Raw genomic sequence first — 27,568 nt, 5'->3', positions numbered from 1 at the left:
ATCGCACATGGTTAACCCGGAAGTGGAACTGACAAGCTTCTTCAATCTTTTCCGGGTTCGCGGTGACGTTAAACATTCGTGTCTTCGAAAGATGCAGCTTCACTTCACTAAAGATGTTTTACCGCATTCTGTCAGCGGTGACTTCCACAATCTCAACAAATTCAACGAGCAGGTAAAAGTGTGCGACATGTTAGCGGACGCCTGGCTCGTTTTGCTGAAGGTTTAAGAAGCTAGCGAATGACATCATGAGACGTCCTTCCAAAGCTTGTCAAACGTTGATCGATTTTATGTTGTTGGTGGTTCACAGCAATTTCTACGTCTGGTGGAAATGCTCTTCCAGTTTTTGTTAGAGCCTAAAGAGGTAAACACGCACGCACGCACGCAAAAAAAAAATGGTTGCACAATTTGTTGTGTTTGATGTTTGTTGAAATGGTTACTGGGGGGAATTCATTCAGTTTCCCATATGGGCAACTTCGAAAGTATATTGTGATTTATTTTGCACCTTTCATGCAACCCACGGTTGGTTCTCAAACATTTGACACCAAAGTACCACCTATGAAAATATATTGTAAATAATTGTATTTGTGTACGTGTGCACAATGTAGACAGAGAAGATGATGCAGCAGCTGAGTGACTTTGCAAGTGAACACAGGATGAGTGCAGGCCCGCTCAAGAACCTCATGAAGAGCGTCATCCTTGTGCCACAGGGTGACCTTGCACACACACACACACACACACGCACACAAACACACACACACACACACATACATACATGCATGTACACTGCATAATAAAATATAGCAGAACCAGGTTCCAGGGTCGAACACAAAAAAAAGGAGTCATATGACCACACCGAAAAGATAAACAACTCGAAGCAATTAGGAAAAAAACGTTTTTTAGAATAATATAAATATGCAACTTGTGTCCAAATTGACGCTTTTACTTTTGATCATTTGTCTTTGAATCTTTTTTCCTTAAAAAGAAGAAATAACTTTTGTCCTTTCAAATATTTTTGAACATTTTTCTATGAACTTGATTGTCATATATTTACAGCTTAAGTCTCGACAGTATGCGACTTGATCCTTCTAAACCACAGGTGTCAAAGTCAAGGCCCGGCCGGGGGCCAGATACGGCCCGCCACATCATTTGATGTGGCCCGCGAAGACAAATTGTGCATCAAATTTGTGTGTCATTACTAGAATTGCAAATTGTCTTCACAATTAATATCTTTTTTTTTTTAAATATTTGACCAGTTTGTACTCGTCTGATTTGAAAACGAGTTATTTGTCAGTTTGTTTTGTAGCTTTTACTGTGTATAATATGAGGTGCTCGTATATTGATTTGGGTTGAAAGTCATAATGGCCCTCCGAAAGAAGCTATGACTACAATGCGGCCCGCGAAACAAATGAGTTTGACGCCCCTGTTCTAAACTTAAAGTGTCAAAAATATACGACTTCATTCTTCTACATTACAAATAAGATGTCAAAAATACGACTATTCTAATATTATGACTCTTCTATCAAAATTCTGTGATGAAAATATTCTTCATTCTTGTAAATATACTTCTTGTAATATTGTGAATATATTCTAAAAAAAAAAAAAATACTACTTTATCCTCAAAAGGTTGACTTTTCTTTCTGTCTGCGTTTCCTATTCAGGTGCGATTAAGAAAAACCTGACTGGTGAGCAGCTAAAAGAAGATCTGCAAACTTTAGGTATGTATGATTTAATGCCGTAATCCAGTTCATTGAATTGATCTTTCTGTTGTGCCTACCTTGGCCACCAGATGGCAGTATAAAACGTCAGGCGGACACAAGCCAAGAAAAATAATCTCTTCTTTCTGCAAATGACTCAGAACCTGCAGTATCAGTCATTTTTTGCCAAGGGGAAAAAAAGTACATGCTTCTAAGTATTGTTATAGTATCTCAATGTCATTTATAGAGCACTTTAAAAAGCACTATTGCTCCATATGCTGCACATGGCAACAAACAGCTTGAAGCTGATAAGTGCTCAAGGCACTACAGGATACTCTTTTTTTTTTTTTCAGGACTTCAAGAGGACAAGGCTGGTCACTTTTCGCACCAGGTCTCACTGTTTCTCCTCTTCTCACGGACATTGTGTATTTTCCTTGCTCCTCAGCCCCTCCCACTAACAGCCGTCCTATCTTGCAGTGGGCAGAGCATCGTGCGGCGCTGTGCAGACTGGCCGTGCGACAAACGCTGACTGTCAACCGCCTGGTGGATATGGAATGGAAGTTTGGCGGTGAGATGAAGCACAATCACATTTATGAGATGAACATTATTTAAATTATTGCGTGTCGTTATTTAGATTGAATTGTTTCAAATATTTGTTTAGGTATTTAGACAAAATTGAATGCAGTGGACCTACGCGTAGTAATAAGTTGTAAAGTACAGATGTCTGAAAAACAGTACAGTAACACATTTTTGGTAGGTCTGTCAAAATCAGGGACATCCTGTGCGATGGATGAGAAAGACTGATGTGGAATATGTTTTTCCTCAAATAAAACGTTGAGCTGTTGATCTTTTGATCGATAAAATCACAGGTAAGACTTTTATTATGTTCTAATGTTTAACATTTGTGACGCCATAGTGACTGTCGGCACGAGCGAAGTCAACAAAATGAGCAACATCTTTTTACAGGTAACAACAACACACACATACACACACAGTTTGTCTTGGATGGGAATAAGGTATGCCTCTTTGTCTTCCTTGGTTGCAGCTCAAACTAGTCGTCCAGAAGGGGAATTCCACGGAAAACCTCTACATGGGTAAGTAATTGGGCCTGGTTGAGAATAGATGGCAATTTGGGGTCATTATTGGATAACAAGAAACTAAGTGCATTGTGGGTAGTTCAAATATCACTTTTCTGTGGATGTTTCAGAGTTGACGCTCCCGCAGTTTTACAACTTCCTGCATGAGATGGAGAGAGCCAAAGCCAGCATGGACTCTTTTAGCTGAGTGTGTGTGTGTGTGTTTTCTCTCTTAGCCTTTTGTATGTATGTATGTATGTATTTGTGTGTGTTTGGGCACAATTGCCACTTTTGCACAAGCCATGACACATTTGAATAAAGATGTCCATCCATCATCTGGACCACTTGTCCTTGTGGGTGTCTTTGAACATTTGTGATTAAAAACAGTTTTAACAGTGGTTAAATGTGGGGAAAAATTCCCAAATTCTCTAAAAAACATTTGACAGATCCTTTTGTTGTCTAATCTTTATTTTTGACTTTGTTTCAAAAATGGGGGCTTGTCGTTATGAAGACCTGCCAAGTGTCACAATTATAAATTCCCATTTCATTTTGTTAAAAATAGAATAAAAAATGTCGCCATCCATTGTTTTCATATATTGCATGATACCGCCAGTAACAAACCAAAAATAATAGTGATACAATTTACGTGAACGCAAGAGTCTGCTCGTGTGGGGTTCCTCTTCCGCCAGCAGGTGGCGCTGTGGTTTCTGGATGCAAATGTTTTACAAGCAAGCCGTGATTCCGATTCCAATGTTTGTTGTGGTCGTGCGATTGACGGATAGACAGACATTCAAGTTCAAGCACATCGAGACGTCATTGCACGACTTCAGCAAGCCGTAAGACAACTCTTTTGTAAATTTGAGCCAAACCAAGTCCTAAAATTGGCAGCCTAAATCTGACTCCAGTCAAGTCACGTGTCTCAAGTCTTCTTGGCTCTGGTGTGAACATTTAGCATAAACTTTGATTGTGTATTGTTTGCCCTGTGATTGGCTGGCGACTAGTTCAAGGTGTACCCCAGCCGTCTACCTATGTGAGGATAAAAGGTTCGGAAGACGAATGAATGAATGAATGTTTTAAATACTACAAACTGTTATGCTATGTCTCGTGTTTTGCGTTGGCAGCGCCTCATGCTACATGCTAAATGTCCCATTCCCAGAATGTTGATAATAACGTGATGTGCCAAAGAAAAAAACAAAGGCAGACTTATAATTAGGGCACAAAAAAAAATATCAAAATTTACATACATCTCTAATTAAAAAGTAAAAATGTCTTGACCAGTGGTATTTGAAATGATTTTGCAAGCTTAATAGTCTCTCAGGATTTGAGTGTGAAGTATTGTACAGTATATTTCCGTAATTAAATATTTTTGTTTGGACGTTTTTAGAACTTTATGCAGATAGCAGAGATGTACACCTTCTTGATGATCTGTGGCGAGTGGCAAAAGAGGATGAAGGCCAGTGCACAATGCTCCGAAGGTAAAGACGCACACACACTTTTAATCAAGATCAAGAATACATACAGTAGTTAATAGAATAAATTCCATAGTGATGGATGGATGGATGGATGGATGGATGGACAACATTTAATTTTAATGTCAATTTAATTGTAATTTAATTTTGATTTCTTAATGATGTGCTCAAAATAAAATGAGAAAAACATTGTATAAACATATTCAATATACAGTAATGCAAAGATAATCATTAACAACAAATGGATGGATGGATGGATGGATGGATGGCTGCATGCATGGATGCATGGATGGAGAGGTAGTTAAGTGTAGAATAGATAATGTTACATTCCCGTTGAAATAAATTATATTTAAGAAATTCGGGCCACTTCAACATGGTCAGCAGCAACTCAGTACTTTTCAGTGATGGATACAGATCAATCTTTTCAATACGGTATTCTCTCTGCTTTTTGTCTTCTTCACTTCCAATGCAAATTGTCCGCCCGCCCATCCTCCCGTCTTACACAGCACAGCTTCCCCCAAATGGTGCACAGCCAGCCAGCCCCCCATTAAGCGAGCTGCCTCATTAACAGCTTCACACAAAGGACACTGACCAGGAAGCGTGCCCGTGTTTAGAAAGGGAGGGGTGGGCTTAACTAGCACAGACAGGACCTCTGCATGATATCGCTTCCACGCACAAGCAAACAAACAGGACAACTCTGCATGTGTGTGCATGCGCACGTGGAGGTGTGTGTGGGTGAATCTTGGTAATTGCCTCACTCCACGGCTGGGGTCCACACACACGCACGCACGCACGCACACGTGCATTCTACGATGATATGACTTCTGCTAAAGTTCAGTGGTGAATTATTAAATCAAATTAATCAGCATGGAACAGAACCGTGTTAATAACCGTGTTTGTCGATGTGCACGTGTATGGAAGGGGGGATGGTCGTATTTTTGCGTGTGTTAGTGAGGAAAATTGGAAAAGATACTTGCGTGTGTGTGGGGGATCTGCTACAAACATCAATAAATTAAAAAAATTATACTCCCTATTGATATCATGATTTCACAAAGGCTTTACAAAATCATAAAATAACAATACAACAATAAAACAAAAAATATCACATAAAACACTGGCAAAAATGCAAACATAAATAAAAAATATGAAACATGTAAATCGTCACTAAACATCACATAAATAAAAGATACCAATTTCAGGACTTTTGGACTTGCGTGGCTAAAAATGATGAAACACAAGACTAACTGTTTTTTTACAAAACTCGAATCGGCTTGGACTCAAAGTGTTGTTTTTTTCAACATAGTGTGCCATTTGTTATGTTTTTGAAAGCATTTGGGATGAGCACACAGTTTCGTCTGTTAGTGCGCACCCGACCGACACCCAAGCCATCTTCCTCATCCCTCGCTGCATCCGCCCCCCCATCCCATCCCATCCCATCCCAATTCAATAAGAGGAGGAAATGAGCTGCCATGCTTTCTGTGTGTGTGCGCACGTACACGCACACGCAGGCTTTGGTCTGTAGCACAGACACTGTTGTTGATTCACCATATTGCTTCTTGGAAAATAAGTAGCCGTCCGTAGTCGAAGCAGATACGAGAAACATGGTGACAGCAAACTCAACTCACTTCACAGTCAGCATCAGATTGATTTTTTTTTTTGAAAGAGGCTTTCAAGCTGCTCACTGCTATTTCAAGGGACGTTCACCCTCAAATTAAACATAAAACAGAGAAGTCTGAAGACGATCAGAACTTTAATTTGTCAAAATAGCCTCAAAGCATCTCACAAGCAGCCATAAACTTCCCTACTGAACCGACAGGTGGCAGCCTTGTCCTGTAAAGCTTGGCACACGCGCCCTCACACGTGGGAGGGAAGGTCTTGGACAGCAGGGGTGCCCAAACCTAGTCCTGGAGGACCCCTACCCTACACCACCAACACACCTGATTGAAATGATCAACTCATCAGGAATATCATATAATAAGAATAAAAAAGATACGGAATATAATATAATAAAAAGATGCTGATCATTTCAATCAGGTGTGTTAGAGGAAAGAGACATCTCAAACATACAGGACAACAGCCATTGAGGACGTCGCTGCTGTACAGGAATGATACACAAACTAATAATCATCATATGACATTATTACCGACAGGAAACCTTTCTTCTTTCTTCTTTATCTTTAATCTAATTTATTGCTAATTGCAGTACAAGTGCGAAAACAAGCTGAGCATTATTTCTTTGGGAAAAATATCATCTCGAACTAACTAACTAACCAACCAACCAACCTAATGTCATTGTCATTTCTCCAAGGAAACGGGTTAAAGTGAATTTGAGTAAAATCGTTATTTATCGTTATTTTCGCTCTCGCTCGTTCCCCCACTGTGACGTCACGCCGGTAACCACGCCCCCATCCCGCGACAGCCCCGCCGAGTCTTGGGGGTCGTGCGCGCGCGCGCGCCGCTGTATCCATCCTCCCTCCTGGCGCAGGCGGCACGTTCACGAGTCGATCAGAGACGCAACAACAACAACAATAATAATAATGCATCATCGCAATTTTTGTTATCAACAATACTGGAGGAATTGAAGAGGACACGGGAGCAAGAAGAAAACACACGTCCGTTTTCTCTTTTCTTCGTTGCAAAGGAGTGAAGGTAAGCACTGCTTTTCATCCTCCTCAACCTCGTCATCTTCATCTGTCATGTTGTCTTCACTTGTTCGGTTCGGTAACGCGGCGACGTTTTTATGTTGTGTGTGTGTATGCGCGCGCGCGTCACGCACATCCCATCTGACGGTCACTGCGGTTCCTTGTGCGCCATGACTGCTGCACATTGTGCGTGCGTGGGCGCCTGGTGCACACTGACCACTGTCCACGTGCACGTGGCGCGGGACAATTGTCAATTGACTAAACCTGTCCATCTATTTTAGAGCTGGCTATCTAGCGAGCCGATTCTGTCTTCTCGCTCTGGCAGTACGTCTATGTATGCGTGGATCAATATTCAACATCTATCTATCTATCTATCTATCTATCTATCTATCTATCTATCTATCTATCTATCTATCTATCTATCTATCTATCTATCTCTCTATCTATCTATTCCTAAAACGTTTGATATGCGTGTGATTTTTTTTATTGTGTAGTGAATGAAATACATAGTTTTCACAAAAAATCATGTAATAGCAAACTAATTATAATAACTTGGTTTTATTTATGTCCTGTAAAAAAAGTTGGGTGAACTAAACATTTTAAGGCAACAAACTTTGCTGACATTTGAAATTTGTCAGTTTAACAAAATAGTTTTGTTATTGTAAAAATTTAACTTTCAAGCATTTTCAACAGAGATATGAGTTTTTAGAGCTAATTATCCATTGAATTGTCACCCAACTTACAAATGATGATTTCTAGGCCCTGCTTGAAGCTTCAATTATTATTGTCTTATTGACTTTTTTGTCAAGTCAGCAACAGTGAGGAGAAGTTGCAAAAGATGCCTTTGTTTTTGTGTTGCGAGTGAGCGGGGTGGGTGGGCCAAGTAGAGATAAGCGGCATAAAGTTCAGGGTTGAAGGAATGAATGGGCTCAGTGCTGCTTTAAATGGACCCCCCCCCCCCCCCCCTGTTTGTGAGCCCACTTTTGGTCCACCATGCTGGTGACCCCTGGTTTGTGGGCTCAACATTCAAACGGAGCCAAAAATCATACTATACTAGTAGCTTAAACTTCAATGTATTTGTTTTCAAACCTTTATTTTGCTTTTATGCACATTTGAACTGAATTATGAAGTATTGTACTTTTCGACCCCACTGTGTCTAATCGCATTGTTGATGCTTGAACTGTGCGTACGAACGAATCAAGTTTTTAGATATGAAACGAAGTGTATTTGAATGTTGGTCATGATGGTGGCACTTAAAGAGGTGAGAACATTTCGCCTGCTGAGCCATTCTTGTTCACAATAGAACCTGACCACAAATTCATCCTCACCCAGCTGCTTTTGTGTTTAGGATGCCATCCGGCTACATGTTAGCATAAACTGCCCGCAGAGATCCTGCTACATGTTAGCATAACATTTTCTTGTTAGCGATCCTCTTTATTTACTGTGTATTGGGTGCTGCTCAAATACATGTGTAATTGATGATTATGAAATTGATATTTTGGTTTTTTTTTCGTGTTGCACTATTTTGTTGCAAGTGGTGCTTGCCTTGTACAACCACCTTAACTGTAGCTTTGACCAAATGGAAATTTGCAGCGTCTTGTCTTTGTTACCAAGTGAATTTGCAACTTTGAGGTTCTCATTTGTCTTTTCTCCACCTTTGCTCAACACCAAAGCTCTCGAAAATCAAACATTTACTCTTTTGTTAGCAGCATGCAAAGTCAAATAATGACTGTAGATTAATATATCAAGTCAGGATTGTTGTGGGGAAGGAAATATGTCAAGGATTGGTTAATGTGGCCTGAAAATGGAATGTCTTTATTCCTACCCTACAAAAATGTAATAAATGAACATTTTAAATGTTCAACAATTTCGCATAGCTGGAAGGCATCTTAACAGCATGTCTGTTGCCAGCTCTCTTGGTCTTTTCTTAGTTGTATAGGTGGTGCAAGGCAACATATTTGCAGCTTCACATTATCCAACACAATGTGAGTGACATAAACAGCCACTTCAAATCGCTAACTCATTTAGCATGGACATTTTTCTTTTGGAAGATGTTTGCGATATGTTTTTTGTTCTTTATGTAGCCTATACTACATGTGCACCATTTAGCATGATTTTTAAGTGCGGTACGTCAAATTATAGAGTTGTCTTTAACTTCAATTCAAAACATTTGCTTTTAATTGACAGAGAACTGTTTAGAAAGGTTTGTTCTTTCACATTTTTATATCATTTAGTATTTCACTTTCATATCTAATCCATTTTAATGAAATAAATCAGTGCACAATTTTCCTTCGACTTAAGTACAGTTAATCTTCAAACTGCGTTATTCCAGCGGCTGTATTTATTTATGCTACCTAGTATTCCGCTACACTTTTTTTTCCCGCTACAGTTTGCGCTAAATGTTTGGCATAAAGAGATTTCCATTCAGGGTAAACATCCATCATTAACAATGTTTGAAATGCTCCAAGAGGTTTTGAACATTGACAGCTTTACGAGGGCCGTTCACCTTGTTTTGCCTTGTGCAGCACTTAGGCTGTCTAACCTCAAAACCCTTTAAGTGAGTCCAAGCACTTCTCTTTGGCTTTCTCAGAGACCCCCAGTGGTCATGCTGGATTACATTGTGCCAGAACAGTTTTACTGTTCGAACAGGGAAATTTGATATACTTCCTTTGTTTTTGTTTTTTTATATTGACATTTATGGGAAAAGCAATTGAACAGAACAAGTTTCGACAGGAGACAGACACACAAAGCAGTGAAAATATACAAACAGCATATGACAACAATTACATGACATAGGAATTGGACAGTAGCGGTGATTCAGGCAAGGCTCCATCCTGTGTGAGGGACTCCATTTGGGAAATATGATAGTTGTAAATCACAAACTGCTTTAAGAAACACATGTCACAAGAACAAAACAGCACAGGACAGAAGATGCACCAGGCAGTTCTGGGTCTTGTGATAAAGGGACGCCATAAGTAGCAAACAGGACAGCACAAGGTAGTGAGCCAGCCAATGGCGGGAGTGGCCATGCACTTGTAAAGAATTGGAGTGCAAAATAGAGGATAGTCTAGCGGGCTCAGTGTTGGTAATGCGGCTAGCAACTAGCTAAAGCAGCTAGTAGCGGCTGTGGGAAATCTAGCTCAGCGGGCCAGTGAGTTTTGCCAGGTGTAATCCAGCCAGCCCTATGCTAGAAAGGCAAAGAGTTTAATAGTGCTCAGGCAGATTTGTGACTGACTGGATTAAGGCGGGCTCAGCGTGTTGGCCACTCGGCTAATCTCTGACATGCAAAAACATGGCGACTAAGCTAGCGTCCGTGCGTCTATGATGTCAAATGTTTTATGGAGGCTCTCTTGTTGATTCAGCGCCTTATTGCCCGTTGCTCCTTGACGGTCAGGTTAATGATTCGCAATAACCAGTTAGAACAGAGGACACCTTTGAGGAGGTAACGCCCCCAAAACTTTTACAGGTACGAGCAAAACATCCCACGCAACGCCATCATGTCACGCTAGGTGTCAGCGCGCCTGCCTCACCAGATCACTTTGAAATGAGCCATTCCACACCACTGTTGTTATTCTGTTTTCGTTTTGTATTTCGTACACTTGAGTATGAATACAACACGGATCAAACATTGATGTTGTGATATATTAGATTATTAACACGTGCACAAACGTATTGAGACACCAGACTCAAACATTGGTATATATTGTTTTTGCCTATTTCTATGTACTGTTACTATCAAATATTGATATTGTGCTGTATCATGCATCATGTATCATACACACGCACGCGCACGCACACACACACACACGCACACACACGCGCACACACACACACGTACACAAACTGTCAGTCAACTGATGAACAATTCTTCCTCATGGTTTTCTCAGCGATCAATAGTCTTCAGTGCATCTCCCTTGACCGCAACCCCTGGTAACCTCGCAGGATGTGTGTGTGTGTGTGTGTGTGTGTGTGTGTGTGTGTGTGTGTGTGTGTGTGTGTCTTGTAGCTCTCAGCAGCCTGAAGCGAAGCACATCTGGAAAAGACACATTTTAAATGTTTAAAATCTTTTTTTAAATCAGTTTCATTATAATGAATTGACCTCTATTTAATTATTCTGATAAGATTCATGGAAATGGTAATTCAACATGCATATGATTCATAAACGCAAAGTGAAGTGCCCTCCCCTCCTCCCACTTTCTTCCATTTTACTGCATGTGGACCTCAGTTCAATATCCCTTACGAAAACAAATAAAATGGCGACACAGTTGCATGGACTTGTAGCAGGAGAATATTCTCTCGTGTGCTTGAGTAAAAAAAAAAAGATGAGCTTTTCTCACTACGCTGACATAGTCCCTGAGTCTGTCACTTCTGCACCTTCTACTTTATTTTTCAGAACCAAAAACCTGAGGAGTGAGCCCAGACGACAGGCACAACCCTTATTTATTGACAAAAGTGACTTTTATTCGACTGATTTAATACAGAATAAATTTTAAAAAACCATGCCCAAGCATATCCCAACCGCCTGACGACGCAGCCGCTGAATCAAACATTTTCAAAGTTACACATGTTTTTTTTTTCATGCATTTCAATGACATTCCCAAGTGTCTAGTCAAGTACTTGTCTCCAGGATTTCCAGGCAGCCTGGAATGCCAGTGAGTCAGGCCTCATCCCAGGATACGCGCAGTGGGTGTGTCAGAGGTGCGGACGAGAGAATCCGCATCGGACAAATACAGCACATAGCGAATAGCACCGAATCATCTTGGTTGTAATTATTGGTTGCCATGGTAACGTGGCGATACCATGACAAAAGAGGCTGCTCGGAGGCCGCCAGGATGCTGGGAGTTGTCAGGATGAGAGGATGCAGGCATGGGGGAAGGGGAAGGGAGGTAAAATGGGGGGTGGGCTGCTGAGGGGAGTGGGGGTGGGTGGATTGGTGATGTTGATGCCAGCTTGAGGGTCCGGCAGCTCTGCACCATGGCAACAAAGAGACCCTTTTCCATCCCCCCATAAGATCATAAACATTTCAGCATTCATAAAATGGAAACACGTTAGACACTCGCAATAAAAACCCATATCACCATATTGGTGTGAATATCACTCGAATTGTATCAGATTATCATTGCTTGTGTTCCAGTTTCAATACGATCCATAGCTGATATCGCGCTTGGGCGTATTGTTATCACTTTTGCTGAAGTGGATCAAACTTTGATGACGTGTTTTATTCTTGTCGCATAGTGTCAATGACAGTTGCTCCAGTATCGATTGGATGCTGTATTGTATCATTATCACTTGGAATATATCGCATCACTGCAAGTGGATCTGGTGCAGTATGGATATCTTTTAAAACAGTGTTACTTGCCGTCTTGACATTCAAATTTCAGTATTGTGAAGTAAGATATAATTATTGTTTTCACTTAACCAGATCAAACTTTGATATGTAATGTGTATATATTATATATATGATGTATATTATATACATTATGTATATATTATTGATATGTATTCATCTATATTATCTATTGTATCATGATTGCTTGTTATAGAGCGTTTATAACAACTGGAACACCATTATTATGACACATTGTATTTGTTATCATTGCTTGTCCGACAGTTGTCAGTGCAACCTGATCAATTCTTGATGCTGGGCTATATTTTTGTGACTTACTCTTTCAATATTAATACAATTGGATGGATTATCCACATTTATTGTATCTTTGAGCGTTGATACAAAAATATTACACGTATAAAGTCGCGATGCGTTGATATCATTGATGCTACAATGTCGCTACATCTTCAATCCTTCATTTCTGTGATTTCCTAATGAGTTTCAATGTAAGTGGATTGTATCAACAGCGATATTTAATCTATTTGTGTCAATCCTGTAGCATATATGTTGACAATACATCACAATGACATTGATCATTATCAAGGTAGCTATATTTTGTCTTGTCTTGGTGGGGATGTTGCGTTGTCTAGATGAGCACTCGGAGACAAAGATCTTTCCGTTTGTCCATGAGCTAACTTGATTTGCTTCGCTTGTCCATCCGGCTGCTGCTCTGCTTTTGATGAACACGCACGCACGCACATGCACAAACCAGACCACCAATGCTACAGCGATTAGTCTGGTGGGAAGTCACATTGATGCGCATTTCTGATGCATGGTAAAGCTGAACAAGCAGTCAGAACCAATCGGCGAAAAGTCAACGTGACGGCGAGGGGAAAGAAAATCCACATCTTCTTTTGAAATAAATGCTTCCAATGTGTTTTCAGTTATTTAAAATTGAGTTTAATGCTGAGTTAATATAGTAACACAACATAAATGCTGTTTCGCGTTAGCATTAAGCTTATTAACCCAAAAGCTAACTATTTGTATTTTTTCCTTCTTTTGTCTATCGGTAAACGTCATCTGGGAGTGGCAGTACACAGATTGAACATTTGTTTTTAAAGGAATTCTTCACTCTTCACTAAGTGCTGCTTATAAGCAAAAAGAAAAAAGTCCAAACGACGGCTCGTAAGGTCAATCACTTGTATCTCAGGGCACTGCCCTCGTATGTTATGCGGTCGGTCCATCAAATAGAGAGATTTCACAAAGACCGACTCCATCCAACCTTTCCGACTTATTGTGACCATTTCCTGTTTTGTGTACTAGAATGAGGCGTCAGTGAGCAGCAAGGACGAGGCGGACATGAGCGAGCCCTCGTGGCTGGCAGCCGACGCCGGAGCCACGTCGCAGCTCAGCCGAGCCGATAGCATGCGCCACAGTCCCAACATCGCCGGCAACAGGGAGGACGACGGTAACATTTATGCTGCTTTCAATATTGCTTTGACTTGCTCAAGAAATATTCAAGAAGGTAAATCTGATGGATTGAAAAATTCAAAGCAGCCCTATCTGATAGGAAAGTAGTAATTGTTATTTTTATGGGTCGTGAAGCAGCAACACACATACGGCTAAAGTCTTCACCCTTTTGGTGCGTTATTTTACGAATTCCAAACTAAGTAACTAACTTTGAACTACAGTGTTGTGGGAGGAGCTTAGCCATGTCTGTGAATTATTAATGAATTCATTTGTCACCCACTATTCAATATTAATGACTCCTCATATTCTTGGTCACACGCATCCTTAGCACCAATTAGTGAAATCTCTGATTATGTCTTCCTTGCACTTTGTTTGCTTGGATTCAGCGCACGTTAACAAATTCAACTTAGTTGATGAAGTGTGTGCGTGTGTTTTCTATAGCTTCAACTACAGAATGTTGAATTACTTTTAAAGCAGCAGACGAAATGTTGACCCGTGTTTTTTTTTTAGGACAGAAATATTTGACTTGGCGCTCTATTATGGTGCATAATGACTCACACACACACACACACACACACACACTCTTTAGGAGCGCACACCTTATATACACGTTGAGCTTAGTGTCGTTTCAAGTGTTTTCGCGACAAGAGCTGCCAAGCTGAGTGGAAAAGGTCTTAAAGGATGATCGACAGATCGCCGCCCACCTGCCAGTTATGCAAAAAGAGCGCTTGGGGGAAAAAATGATTCTTACACCTGTCACCTCTTGTCCTGTTTATATACCTGAGCAGCACGCCATATCAGTCACGTTATGTCCCAGAATGATTTAGTTTATTTGTATCCCAATGAAAGTTGACTGTAAAACGAAAAAATAATTCAGCATTGTATTGAAACTCACAATGGTCCAACAAACCATGGAATCGGAAAAAAAACCCTTGTTTTTGAAATGGGGGCTTAACATTAGCATGTCAATGGCACGTTGCATTGCTCGCTAGCATTGAGCTAAGCTGACATGCTCGTAATTCTCTTTGTTTGACATTTAGTTGGACGGTAAACTTCAACTTGGAGTCGCATTAAAAAGAGAAAAAAAATGTCATACCAAAGTGCTGCCTGTCGAGAATGCACAGAGAGAGAGGAGTGTATGATTGTCTGTGTGCGTGTTCAAAGAATTTGAAAACCATCTGCATGCATACCAGATTTGGACCGGTTTCCACTCGTTTTTAAGATGTTTTAAAGTGTTCAGTCTGTTCTCACCTTCAATTAACATTATGTTAACACGTTAATATTTGTGTTTTATTCCACAGCGTGGATTTTAAAATAGTGTATTGCTTTTGTGTTACCGTTTTTTTATAAAAGTATGGAAATATCGCTTTTAAAACTTTCATAACTCTTTGAAAGTATTCAAATCAGTTTCATCACATGAGTTTAATATTTTTCATTGATTTACTGGAAAGCACAAGGGCTAAAAAAATGGTTACCTCCGTTGGACTGAACGGCAGGCACGCGGAGTTATCGATCATGCGCCCTATCAATTCCGCTGTGCTATGTGGACATTTTATTTTGAAAGTCTAATTGGCACATTGATCCACAGCAGTACACTGCAGTTATTTGTCCAGTAGGGACTCCTCCACAGTGTTTAATGTGCTATTCTATACCAGGATGTACTCTGTAACCTCGTGACTGTCGTCAAGGAAACCTCTCTTCCATTCGAGTGAGACTCACACACAATCTGTAAGTGCTAATGTACTCGCTGCTGGGGTTTTTTTTTCTTTTCCCCCGACGTCATCCTTTTCAACAAAGAACCTGGAGAAGCTGAAGAAACGTCTGAAATGATATTTCTCACTTTTAGCATCAAGAGTGGGAGCATTTTAATGTTTGAGCCAAGATGGAAGATTGATGAAAATTCGTACTTTAGCTCAGTTCATGTGCTAACAAATGCAAAACCGGAGTAGTGGAAGTGGTAAAGCAGATTGAGAAGGCATATAAATCTTATCCTGTTTCAGCCACTACTTTTGAAAATGGACAGAATGCCAACATGCTAGCGAGATAGCAGTTTTAGTAGGAAAAGGCGTCAAATTAATAAAGCTTTTTCCCTATTCCGTGACAACTTTTTTTTTTTTTTTTTCGTGAAAGCGCTAATGGCAGATTGCTCAAGTTTTTACATTTGACCCTGTACTCGGGTGCTATGATGCCGCGAATGTGTTAGAAAATAGTAACGTTTTCTCTATTGTAGACATTTTTTATTTTGACAGTAACGATGAGAGTATATATATATAGCTCAGTGGCCTAGTGGTAGAGTGTCCGCCCTGAGACTGGAAGGTTGTGGGTTCAAACCCCGGCCGGCCGGGTCATACCAAAGACTATAAAAATGGGACCCATTGCCTCCCTGCTTGGCACTCAGCATTAAGGGTTGGAATTGGGGGGTTAGATCACCAACTGATTCCCGAGCCCGGCGGCACCGCTGCTGCTCACTGCTCCCCTCTCCCCCAGGGGATGGATTAAAATCACACGGGGATGGGTTAAATGCAGAGGACAAATTTCACCACACCCAGGTGTGTGTGTGACCATCATTGGGACTTTAATCTTTAATCTTTAATATCAAATATATCCCAAAAAGATATGAATGTATTGTGCACTGTGAGAGTTGATGGGTAGTGTTCTGTGATTGATTGATCAGGCCTGAGGCTAGTTGGATGAGTTGTGTTTAAAGTCCAAAGATGCGTGGGTGGATTTCTGACTTGTGTGCGCGAGTGCGTGTGTGTGCGTGCATGCGTAGGAGTGGTATGGTAAGGCGAGGTCGAGGAGGAGAAAGCTCAACAGTCTGGGTCTTTGTCTTCCTCACTGTGTGTGTGTGTGTGTGTGTGTGTGTGTGTGTGTGTGTGTGTGTGTGTGTGTGTGTGTGTGTGTGTGTGTGTGTGTGTGTGTGTGTGTGTGTGTGTGTGTGTGTGTGTGTGTGTGTGTGTGTGTGTGTGTGTGTGTGGTGTTTGCAGGCAGCATTTTTTTTTCTTTCACCTCTCAAGGCCACAGATGATCCAGCCGCAGGCTGCACAAAACATGCAAAACACACACATTGCACAAAATGCATGTGAGTGTATTCAGAGGCTCGTAGGCTACATGTGGGCGTGAATGATGCGAGACAAGTGAGGCAATGTCAGTAGTTCACTCAGTCAGCATGTGTTAGCCGACCGGCTCTCTTGGCTTTGGCTTTCTTTCCAAATCTCCCAATGTTGATGACACGCTATTGCAATTTGGACGGCGTGTTATTGCCATGTTGCTGTGTGTTGCTGCCATGTTGTCCTGGTGTGGCTGGCTGTCACAAGCTTGTGTTTGCTGACAAGTCTTTTCCAAAGCGTTAATGTCTACTCACACCTTGTGTGGCTGCCATCTCAGCGCCGGCTGGGTCTGACGCTCTGAACTTTCCACGTGCTTGAATGTATTGTGGACATCTAAAGGGTTGAATTGTATTCACAAGCGAGGGAAGGAAGGTGCTGTTTTAATTCATTGGAAACGGACTACTTTGTGAAAGGGGGTATCATCTGTCAATCATTTTGGATGAAAGTCATGGAGCAGATGGCACCTTATCTGATATTTTACACACGCACACGCACACTCACTGCGCTTTATATGTAAAGTAGGTCAGGAGGCCAGTGGCAACCATCACTGTGCAAGCAGCTTAGGACTTGCACTAAATGTAGACGCACACACAGTGGAGGAATTTTGAAACTAAGCGCTGGATTTTTGTCCAGAGCACACATGCGTTCAGGCGTATAAAACCGGCGCACCTCAATTTCCGAGTCGACGCAAGCATCAAGACAAGTCGGCTATGTTCACCCCCACAACGGCGCAGTTTCTAACTGCGCGCATCTGCGAAAATACCAAAAGGAAGCGAACTCCACTCATGGAGTTAATTATGTGCTCGACTTTCACTGGGCATGAAAGTCGTGCCACAAAAGCGACACTCCATGTTTTGTAGCTTCCAAAGGCTCATTTATATGACAACATTTTGAATTGTGTTATCTAAGTAGACTCAATGTCATGAATAACATTTGTTTTTGCGTTTGAAATGGCCCACACGCATACAGCTGCTTGTACGTTTTCATACCGTCACAATGTCATGTTGTCATGTTGTGTTGTCATGGTGACATATGATGAATGAGCAAAAAAGGCACATTTTGGATGATACGTGTATGAAATGATATCATGGAAATGAGACTTGTGTCTGATATGACTCCTGTGGAAGAGAGCCAGCATCTGTTCACTCCATACTTTTGCCCTATTGACCGTGAGTGTGGGAGGAGAGGGGGGGGCTCAGTTGCCATGACGATGCCAGGTAGGCAAGGCAGTCGGGGAGGGACAGCGGCGCCTTTTAGGGTGTGGCACCAAGGAACCACCGAGCGCCTGCCTTGCCAGCAGCTCGTGCAGCTCCTTAGCGGGATAATCCATTGTAATCCTGCCTTGGTGTGGGAGGGGCGGGGGGGGGGCACTCTGCCTTCCCCGTCTTCGTCTCTCGGGATGTGGTGAGGAAGAGGCTGAGATGAGGGGAAGGGGGAAGCAGTGAAGGAATTAGCATCTGTTAACACTCTCGCCCCCTTGGAGGGAGGCCGAGGGGAGGAGGGGTGAAGCCGCAAATGAAGCACGATGGGCGGATGACCCATACCAGCACCCTCCTCCCTCCAAGCAAACGTACGTTCTCCATCCTTCCCATCTTATCATCCCTCCCTCATCCGAGCATCCATCTCCAAATGTCTTCTGTGATTTTTCTGACTCCACCTCTCCCTGCGGCCATCCTCTTCTCCCTCATCCCTTTATTATTCCTCTCATTTCCCAATGCACCCTTTTATTTTCCCCTCATCGCCAGCCGTACTGCTCCATCTTTCTCTCTTTGGCTCTCTCCCACCCTCATCCATTTATTCCGACTCTTTTCCCCGCATCCCTCCAGGAGGGAGTCGGGATTCCCCATTTTGTGTGGTGATGCGACGGAGGGCCTTCAGGGGGAGGGGAGCTGATATATTAAGGAGTGTGCGATTTGTCATCCCAACTTCAACGTTCTCCTCGGTGTCAAGGCGCTCGCAGCCGGACGGAGGTCACGGTAGCGTCCGTGTGACGGCGTGACACACACATGCACGCGCGCTAGCGTGCTCTGAGGGGCGAGGTCATGTGATGTGCACAGCGCTCAATCACACAGAGCGTCCTATTCACACACACACACACACACACACTCCAGTTGCAAATAACAATGTGCGTTTGTAAGAAAGTGGGCTTTTCCAGATAAAAACCTATTTCGTTACGTCGCATGTGATGGCTGTATAGCGAATATTCGCCGACTGGAGCCTATGGAACTCAACAGTTTGATGAAAAATGCATCGGTGTGAGTGTGTGTGTCGTGCTCTATCTGTAAGTCCTGGCTGAATAGGAAAGTAGTTCAATAATTGGTGTGAAGGAATTGCGTTCGAGTGACGTTAGCCTGGGTTATTTTGTTCTTTCTGTCTTAAGCCATTTCGCAAGTTCTTACACAAATAGCGATGGCGCTGCACTGCCCAAAATGCTCGTTTTACGCTTTTGATACACTTTTAGTGATACTAGACATTAAAACAAGAAATGGAAGAAAATACAGGTGATATTTTTACATGGCCGTACGTGTCGTGCGTGTAGAAGAAGAACCAGAAACGTGGATCATAATAACAACATGGCTGCCAACAGCGGAGCTTGCTTACAAAAGCTAATCTAACGTGACTGTTTTAAAAAAAGATACATACTTTAATTCCCATTAAGATGTAAGAACATGAAGTTTATGCAAGTTTGTGACCGAAAACAAAAGTTTGTTGGGAAAATCTTTTTTAAACGTGCTTATTGTCAGGAAAAATCAAAGGAAAACTTGTTTGGAATAATGTTGATGTGGATGGATGGATTGAAATCTGAAATCAGACTTGAATAATTGAAGCCATTTCAATCAAATTGGTGTAAAAAAAATAAAAAAGGAATCATTTCTCAAAAAAGAATCTCTGTCCAGTGTCAGAATTCCTGCTGTCATGAAACGTTGATTGACAGAATGACACGTTCTGGTGTGTGCCTTCTCTGGCGCCCCCGCCTGGTCACATATGTCATTTCTTTGTGTACAACCAGAAGTCCACCCATTCGATTGTGGCGGTCCTTTGTCCTCCTTTTAATCTAGAAACTATGTGACACTCAAAAACTTGATTTGGACTGCAGGACGGATGTTTTGCACCTCTCCACCAGTCCTTTCTCTTTTAAAACAATCCCATTAGAGCTATGCACTTTATGCTATAATCATATCTAAATATTTGTACTGTTCATATACACATATATAGAGTGTATTTCTCCACCCTTCCCCCATCATAATCATCATCACCCCCACCTCTAAAGCGAGCCCTCCCTAACCACCTGACCTCTTTCTCTTGCTAGCTCCTTGCCCTCTGCCGATCCCCCAGCAGTCTTTCTTTCCGTCCTTCCTCTCCATCTTTCCTTCTCGTCTTCCCGCATCCCTTCGTTATGATCGTTACGAAATGGTACATCGGCCGTCCGTTCCGCCGCAGCATCGATACGCTTCCAGGCAAATATCAAATCACCATGTCTGATCAAAACCAAGAAAATGCGATCAAGAGTTAGTACTAAGAGAACTGGTGCTATTAACATGACTATGTTTCGGAGTAGAAATAGGAACGGGGCTGGTAAGAGCACTAGTTCTAGGAACAATGTTGTCAACAGGAGTACGAATAAAAGTGTTTCTAACAGCATACTTTTAACCAGTAATAGCAACAGTACAAGATGTGTACTCGTTATGTTATCTACTGCTGTTTTCTCCCATTGTAACGTATTTATCATTTATCTATACATCCTTGAGCAGCCCACTCTTCACCTGTCTGTCAACCTTCATCCATATCTTGCCAGCATCCATTGGTCCACATTCCATTCATCCATCATGAAATGTTTATGTCCATTAAAGTGCATGATGATGATAGAAGGAAGAAAAGGGTGTGGGATGCGGAGGGAGGGAGGGAGGGGGGGAGCTTGATGCTGTTTTGGAATCCAAGCACATACAATATGCATGTCTTGGTCCGTTGGTTTCTACTTGGTGACTTCATGCCGCCACCTGCTGAACATTTTGTGAATTTCTTGATTGAAACATGGTCAAGTGTGCACTTTCGAATAATACTAACGGCTAAAACGTAAGCATGCAGTCAAAACCAATTGAAACCACATTCATCAATTCAAAATCTTTCACATTGAATATGGAATGAATACGAGCAATGTTGAATGAATAAAGGTTGGATAAGTAACTTTTCCTCACCAAGTCCTTCCCTCGCTGTCATTCCAGATGATTCATCGTCCGAGAGCGGCAGCGGCCTTCCCACCCTGACGCCTCCGTCGTCCTCCTCGGCCGCCGCCGCCGCCAGGGAAGCCGATGTTGTCAACGGCAACTGTGGCCCCGCCCCGCTCGACTTCAGCACGCCCACGTCCTGGTCCTCGTCTTCCGAGGACCAGCAGATTGTCAACCTGAGCGAGCCGCCCCCTCAGAAGGCGCCGCTGGGCCCTTCTCACCTGCCCGTCACCGTGTCGGCGGCGGCCCTGCTCGGCGCCCTGCATCCCACCGTGTCCGAGGAACTGCGTAGGAAGTACCCGCTGGCCGCTAAAGCTCCGCTGGCTACGCATCCTGCCTTGCCGGTGCCTCGTGCGCACATCCCGCGCACGCACGCCTTGCTCGGCAGCGATCTGCGACTGGAGCGCGACTACGGCGGCAAGGTGAGTGGGCGGCAGCCCGGACGGACTCCCGAGCAGTTTTCCAATGATTTGCGTTGCCTGTGCGCCCAGTCTCCCGTGTACAGTTCCGGCGGCAGCTACGACAGCGTCAGAATGGAGCCGAGCGCCGAGGACCTGAGCGCCGGCCGTCTCGGAGGCCCCGTCGCCCCCGACGACGACGACGACGAGCACGACGAACACGACGACAGCGACAAGATCAACGACGCGGAGGGCGTCGACCCGGAGCGGTTGAAGGCCTTCAATGTGAGTGGGCGCCACTACGTCGAGTTTCCTGCGTGCCGTCGCCGGTAACGCCGCCGTCTGCCGTGCGCTCCTCCAGATGTTTGTGCGTCTGTTTGTGGATGAGAACTTGGACCGGATGGTTCCCATCTCCAAGCAGCCCAAAGAGAAGATTCAGGCCATCATTGAGTCCTGCAGCAGACAATTTCCAGAATTCCAAGAACGCGCCCGCAAGCGCATTCGCACCTACCTCAAATCCTGCCGACGCATGAAGAAGAATGGCATGGAGGTACTACACGATTGCAATATTTGGCAATCATTGAAGTAGAGTGACTTCTTTTTTCATCTTTTGTGACGTGCATCAATAATAGCAAGAGATGAATGTGGTGTTCATTTTTGCCGCTATCAGACCCGTCCCACCCCGCCTCACCTCACCTCCGCCATGGCGGAGAACATCCTGGCCGCCGCCTGCGAGAGCGAATCTCGCAACGCTGCCAAGAGGATGCGCCTGGATGCCTATCACGTAATTCAGCGACCTTTTTATGGCGAGCGATAAAAGCATAGCATTTGATGCTGCACAAGCTTTTCGAGGTCAACCTTAATGAAAACACACAATGAGGAAAATCTCAATAACGTGATGTGCTCGAAAAAAGTCACCTTTTTAATTTATGGTCACACATAGACATCTCACCTTAAACCTTGCTGTTGACCAGTATTGCTTTTCTTGCTGTTGAAAGCAACATTCCTTCACCTTGTGCTTGAAGGATGAGCAGATCTCGCTGGACAAAGCGTCCAGCGGTAGCGGCGCCACGAGGGAGCCGGCATCACTTGTTCCCTCCGCCTACTCGCTGGCCGCGTCCGCCTTCTCCAACCAAGAGCCGCAAGTTTACATCAACGGCGCCGGCCTCAACTACGGTTACCGTGGATACCTGGGCGGCGCCGTTTCCCTGACGACTGGCGCCGCCGCTCAGAGCAACGGTGAGGATATAGTAGGAAAGATGGATTCGTACTTTGTTGCGCCACCGTTTTTCAGTGGATGCATTGTGTCCTCCTCGTCAGGCCCCACAGACCTCAGCATGAAGTCGCTCTCGTCCGGCAACGTGGCCACCGCCGCCGCCAACCACTGTCCGGGCGGGCGGGGCGGGGCTTCGGCCCAACTCAGTCAACCGGAGATCGCGGCTGTGCGTCAGCTGATCGCCGGATACCGGGAGTCGGCGGCCTTCCTGCTGCGCTCTGCCGACGAGCTGGAGAACCTCATCCTTCAGCAGAACTGAAGTGCACACTCACACACATCTTCGAAAATGTGGGAGAAGTTTGAAGTCGAGTATTTGTAACAAGAGGCGATCCCCTTTTCCTCACAATCAGCTTGAGCCTCCGATGAAGAGCGACTTTGCCGCCCCGCTCCAACAGCCACTCGAGCGCATGGGCTTGTACATAGAAGCACTTATCCCGCTAACTAACCTTCCCGCTACTTCATATGCACCTCGAGCGCCTGTTGACCAGAGCAGGAAATACCTCAATCATCCGCTTCCTGCCCCGCTGCTGTAAATACTCAGCTGAAGATGCGGAGGATGATGACACGTGTGTCTACCGTTTGTGTGTGCTCAATGCTAACGACTACTCCTTTATTACCTCTTACGCTAACATGGTCGTCACATCACTTCGGACCTCGTCCGTCCGTCCGTCTCTTCTCGATGGACCTAAAGCTCCTGCAGGCCTCCTCCGCTGGGATATTGCTGCTAAAACGAGAGGCGGCGCTTCAGACACGGACACCCGCGAGACCTCACAAATGGCGACGATGACAGACCACCAAAAGCTTTCTTGGGTTACATGTCTTTTTTTGGACGGATCGGCAACAAGTCGCAACATCTACGTTATTGGCTGCCGGGCGTTGTCTGGATAAGCCAATGAGCAGCCTCGGAGGAGAAACGTTAGCTTAGCTTAAAGTTGTATGATTTGATTTTAAAAACTGCCAAAAACAGTCCACCATTAAGTTGGTTTGACATTGTACAGCAGCAAGTCAGCAAGTTGTGATTCGATGTCACGAATGTCTGTCGTCTTACAAGATTGAATTAGCTTGGTCCGGATCAGTCAGTGAGCAGCCTTGTTTTGTCGTGAGGAGAACGTTAGCTTACTTTAAAGTTCACTAATATGGATCAGTCAGTGAGCAGCCTTGTTTTGTCGTGAGGAGAACGTTAGCTTACTTTAAAGTTCACTAATATGGATCAGTCAGTGAGCAACCTTAACTTGTGAGGCGAAAGTTGCTTTAACTTAAACTCATTTTTACAGCTATCTTTAAGTCTGCACTTCGTACTCTCATTGTCCTCTCGCCTCATCTTCCAGCATGGCTATAAAGTTAGCTTGGCTTCAAATGGTATCGTTGAAAACAAATTTGAAACGTGTATACACATTGTACAGCCGGTCATTGAGTAGATTAAAAGCAACATAACGTTGTCTTCTCAAAGTACAATGCCTTCCTATGGATAAGATGGGGTTATGCTCACGTAAGCTACTAACCGGTGTGAACAAATAACCATCAACGGAGGTGGCCATTTTGCTATCGGGTGAATTTGTGTTTAACATTGAGCTTTTTTGTTGTTTTCGCTAAAAAGACAAACTATGTTGCCCCCACCCCAACCCCAGGGCTATAATATTAATATGCTGCCTTTGCACTTAACTAGTTTGCGTCTTTTCTCATCAGTTGTGAGGAGGTAAAAAAAACATTCTCCTTTGATTAAATCCAACATTGATGTTACCAAGGAGTCATCCATCCCGAGGTCACACGAAGCTAAGATAACCGATGCAAACAAATCCGAAAATGAAAGTTGTGACTCTGCTGACACTTTATGCTCACTATTGAGTTTCATGTGCGAAAACAACAATTACAAAAATGAACCGATGGGACAGAGAGGATTTAAAAGAGCGACTTGTTTCCGACTGTGATGTTTTTATTTTGTGGTGGAAAGGGGGCAGGTGGTGCGCGTCGCACTAGCTTTTGTTATTGTTTTTATTTTTTTTACACACAATGCAGCTGATAATCACACCGCTCCCTCGACACTGCGAAAAGTTAACAATTGCGAGAGCAAAGAGAGTTAATGTGACTTGTTGGCTTTGTGGAACATTCCCGATTTGAACTGTGAAGAATGTTTTTGTTATTGTTTGATTTTTTTTCACAAATATGCAAAAAAGAGGGGAGAATGAGGAAGGATGCGATCAAGTCACATGATTCGTGTGACACTGCGCTACAATCAGGTTCTAAAGGTTCGAAGCCAGGTGTTGGGAAAATATGGCCTGGGGTCACATATGGTATAATCCGTTCTTTCATTCGAATAATCATTAGAATTTGTTGCATTCATTAATAAATCTTTTCCTAAAATTGGTTTTATTAAATTGGTTCATTGGAAGAATTATTTTATTAAAGAATTGGTAAGTCATTGAATTAGTGATCAAAACAAGCCAAAAGAAGACGTTTCATTTTGATTATATTGTACATACACATTTAAATTGGTTTGATTTGTATCCCTGCATGAATGACCTGGCCCATTTATGCAATGTCAAAATCAAATGTGGCCCTTGAGCACAAAGTTTGTCCACCCTTGTGCTAAGCATTTGTGCTTGTTCAAAATAGAACCAGAACATATTCAAAGTAAGAACAGTGTTAGTCTCAATCCACTAAGGCAAACGTAAAATAACAAGCAAAGGACAATCTTTGCCAAATTCTAAATTGCTGTTTTGAATAGAATTTTTACTAGTAAACTCCACCTCCTGATGCCAGATTGTTTTTTATTTCCAAAATCAACTTTGTGATTTTTTTTTAAACAATATATTTTTTTATATACAATGTTCGACAGTGTTTGCATTGTGAATTGTTGCCCGGGTGCATCCCACGTCATGCTTTCCTTGAAAAAAAAAAAAAAAAAACCCCAACTTCCTTACTATTTGAGTTGATGTCATTCAATAAGTCCATCTCAAACTTAATAATAGAAAGTACGGTTAAACTCAGCGACTTGGTTGGTTGTGTTTTCACAAACTTAGTGAGCAATGGGACAACATAGTGAGCCTAGTGGTTAACAGGTTTGTCTCAAAGTTGATGGGTTCTGGGTTGGAATCTCAGCTTCGGACCTTCTGCGTGCATGTTCTTCTCCCTGCATGGGTTTTCGCTAGGTCCTCCCTCCAAAAGCGTGCACGCTCTGCCAATTGAACACTCCAAATTGTCCATGTGTTAAATGTGAGTGTAAATGATTGTTTCTTTCTATGTGTCTTGCAATTGGCTGTCAACTAGTCCCAGGGTTGACATTGGTAACACATCATACTGCTAGTCAATACATCTCGCCAGAAAGTCATCTGAAAGACTCTAAATTGCCCATAGGTGTAAATGTGAGTGTAAATGCTGATTTGGATAGACTCCAGCTCTCTGAGGACACAAATACATTGGCCAGCTATTTATCACTGACTGTGTGTTACAGGTTCGTGTCATGGATATTTTTCTTTCTTTCTGCTGTGATGATCTGAATCGCTCGCTTGGCCTCGTTTCACTCAGTGGAAGTGTGATGTTTACATGTACAGAACTTCAACTTTCTGCCCTGTTGTTCCCTCGTATTCACTGGTTTTTCTCCGACCCCCAACAACACCCTCCAACAATGAAAATGGGAAGAACAACATAGAAATAACAGCTGGAAGTCGTTCATGTTTCTTCACCTCTATTTATTTGTTTGTTTATTTTTTTAACCCTACCAATCTTTGCAAACAGCTTTTTAACATTGAACCTGATGTGATTCATGCTAACAGCTGACTACATCTCACGAGTCTGCGTTAGGGATACTAACTGCTTGTTATTGTTTCGACAGAGGTCACTGAAAGGATGCTAATAGATAGCATTTAGCCATGTGTGACTTAACAGATTCTAAGAGTTTGCTGTCATGTAATCATGCATTCAGATAGGGTCATGCTAACTGCTTGCGAACATTTAGCCAAAAGTCGCAGAACTATGTGACTACGTAACTAAGTGATGCAAACTGCAGTTAGCATTTAGCCATAGCTGTCTGAGGAGTCGTTTGTTAATGTTACAAAAAATGTCTGTCAAAATGCTGATTATAAATGAAATGGCCACATCAACCTGAGTACACCGCATCAAGAATTTTAGAATTTGGACGACATGGTCCAGAGAAAGTTAGGGGGATTGTCGGTTGGGGAAAAAAAAAGCTGTTTTGGGGAATTAAAAAAAGGAGGTAAAAATCGAATTGCTTGAGCAGGCCAACATTTTGAGACGTCATTGGGTCACCATGATGTTTCAAATGTGGATACCGTGAAGTTTCAAATGTGGATACTATCCCCTAAAAACTAGCGTGAATGCCGATTGGTGAGAAGATCCGTGTGGGTAGTAGAATAGGTCTTTAAGCGGTCAATTGGCGGATGGAGGATTTTAGAGGCATCTGTCGGGGTCATAACATCTAGCCATAAATTGCAGAGGTTGTGCCAATCATTTTTTTACTGACTAAGTGATGCTAACTGCTGTTGGTATTTAGCCACAGGATACATGCCCTTTGTTTGCATTTGCTAGCTAGCTAGCTAGCCAAGCGGCTTCTCAACGAGCACACCCACTTATCCAACGAGAGCCCCAACCGATGTACTTTTGCAGATAAATAAATAAATACAGATTTTGGTTGTCGTCAACATCTGGCTAGCGTCCAGCTATGCATCAGTTAGATCTAACCGCTTGTTAGCGTTTAGCCACGGGTCACCGAGGGAACAATAATGGTGCATTTCTCGACAGTTCTTGACTAAAGGATACAAACGGGTAGCTAGCGTCTAACCATGTACTGTATACATTAGGGATCGTCAATGCCTTTTAGCATGAAGCCATAGGAATTTCCCCATGTGTGTGCTATTAATGCTA

The 27,568-nt window shown here is 42.9% G+C and overlaps 2 protein-coding genes across 6 annotated transcripts; both read left to right on the top strand.

The window, feature by feature from the left end:
- The first annotated feature begins 13 nt into the window (after positions 1–13).
- commd7 (COMM domain containing 7) lies at positions 14–16,238 on the top strand. 5 transcript variants are annotated; one of them, XM_037246340.1, is made up of 10 exons: positions 14–172; positions 308–361; positions 606–708; positions 1,659–1,715; positions 2,048–2,085; positions 2,172–2,262; positions 2,611–2,660; positions 2,740–2,788; positions 2,902–2,992; positions 16,227–16,238. In XM_037246340.1, the coding sequence occupies exons 1-9, from the start codon at positions 92–94 to the stop codon at positions 2,976–2,978; spliced, it is 600 nt and encodes a 199-aa protein (XP_037102235.1). In that variant the 5' UTR covers positions 14–91; the 3' UTR covers positions 2,979–2,992; positions 16,227–16,238. The 5 variants fall into 5 exon arrangements, with proteins under 5 accessions (XP_037102235.1, XP_037102237.1, XP_037102234.1 ...); XM_037246342.1 differs by lacking the exon at positions 16,227–16,238 and adding an exon at positions 10,843–10,861 and having other exon boundaries at positions 2,902–2,978; XM_037246339.1 differs by lacking the exon at positions 16,227–16,238 and adding an exon at positions 10,826–10,845 and having other exon boundaries at positions 2,902–2,993.
- Positions 6,506–25,576, top strand: LOC119119717 (nucleolar protein 4-like). The gene is made up of 8 exons (XM_037246274.1): positions 6,506–6,888; positions 13,531–13,675; positions 21,011–21,435; positions 21,505–21,696; positions 21,773–21,961; positions 22,082–22,195; positions 22,437–22,650; positions 22,732–25,576. Exons 2-8 carry the CDS (start codon positions 13,567–13,569, stop codon positions 22,944–22,946), a joined length of 1,458 nt encoding a protein of 485 aa, XP_037102169.1. The 5' UTR covers positions 6,506–6,888; positions 13,531–13,566; the 3' UTR covers positions 22,947–25,576.
- Positions 25,577–27,568: the final 1,992 nt, after the last annotated feature.

Source organism: Syngnathus acus, chromosome 2, assembly GCF_901709675.1.
Source record: "Syngnathus acus chromosome 2, fSynAcu1.2, whole genome shotgun sequence".
Taxonomy (NCBI): domain Eukaryota; kingdom Metazoa; phylum Chordata; class Actinopteri; order Syngnathiformes; family Syngnathidae; genus Syngnathus; species Syngnathus acus.
The sequence above is the reverse complement of the archived record's forward strand: the minus strand, read 5'-3'. Positions and strand labels throughout refer to the sequence as shown.

Coding starts and splice junctions, on each gene's coding strand:
- commd7 (XM_037246340.1), top strand. CDS start 92: ATGCAGCTTCACTTCACTAAAGATGTTTTACCGCATTCTGTCAGCGGT. Junction 173..307: donor TCAACAAATTCAACGAGCAG/GTAAAAGTGTGC, acceptor GGTGGTTCACAG/CAATTTCTACGTCTGGTGGA. Junction 709..1,658: donor CGTCATCCTTGTGCCACAGG/GTGACCTTGCAC, acceptor TTTCCTATTCAG/GTGCGATTAAGAAAAACCTG.
- LOC119119717 (XM_037246274.1), top strand. CDS start 13,567: ATGAGCGAGCCCTCGTGGCTGGCAGCCGACGCCGGAGCCACGTCGCAG. Junction 21,436..21,504: donor AGCGCGACTACGGCGGCAAG/GTGAGTGGGCGG, acceptor CTGTGCGCCCAG/TCTCCCGTGTACAGTTCCGG. Junction 22,651..22,731: donor CGCCGCCGCTCAGAGCAACG/GTGAGGATATAG, acceptor CCTCCTCGTCAG/GCCCCACAGACCTCAGCATG.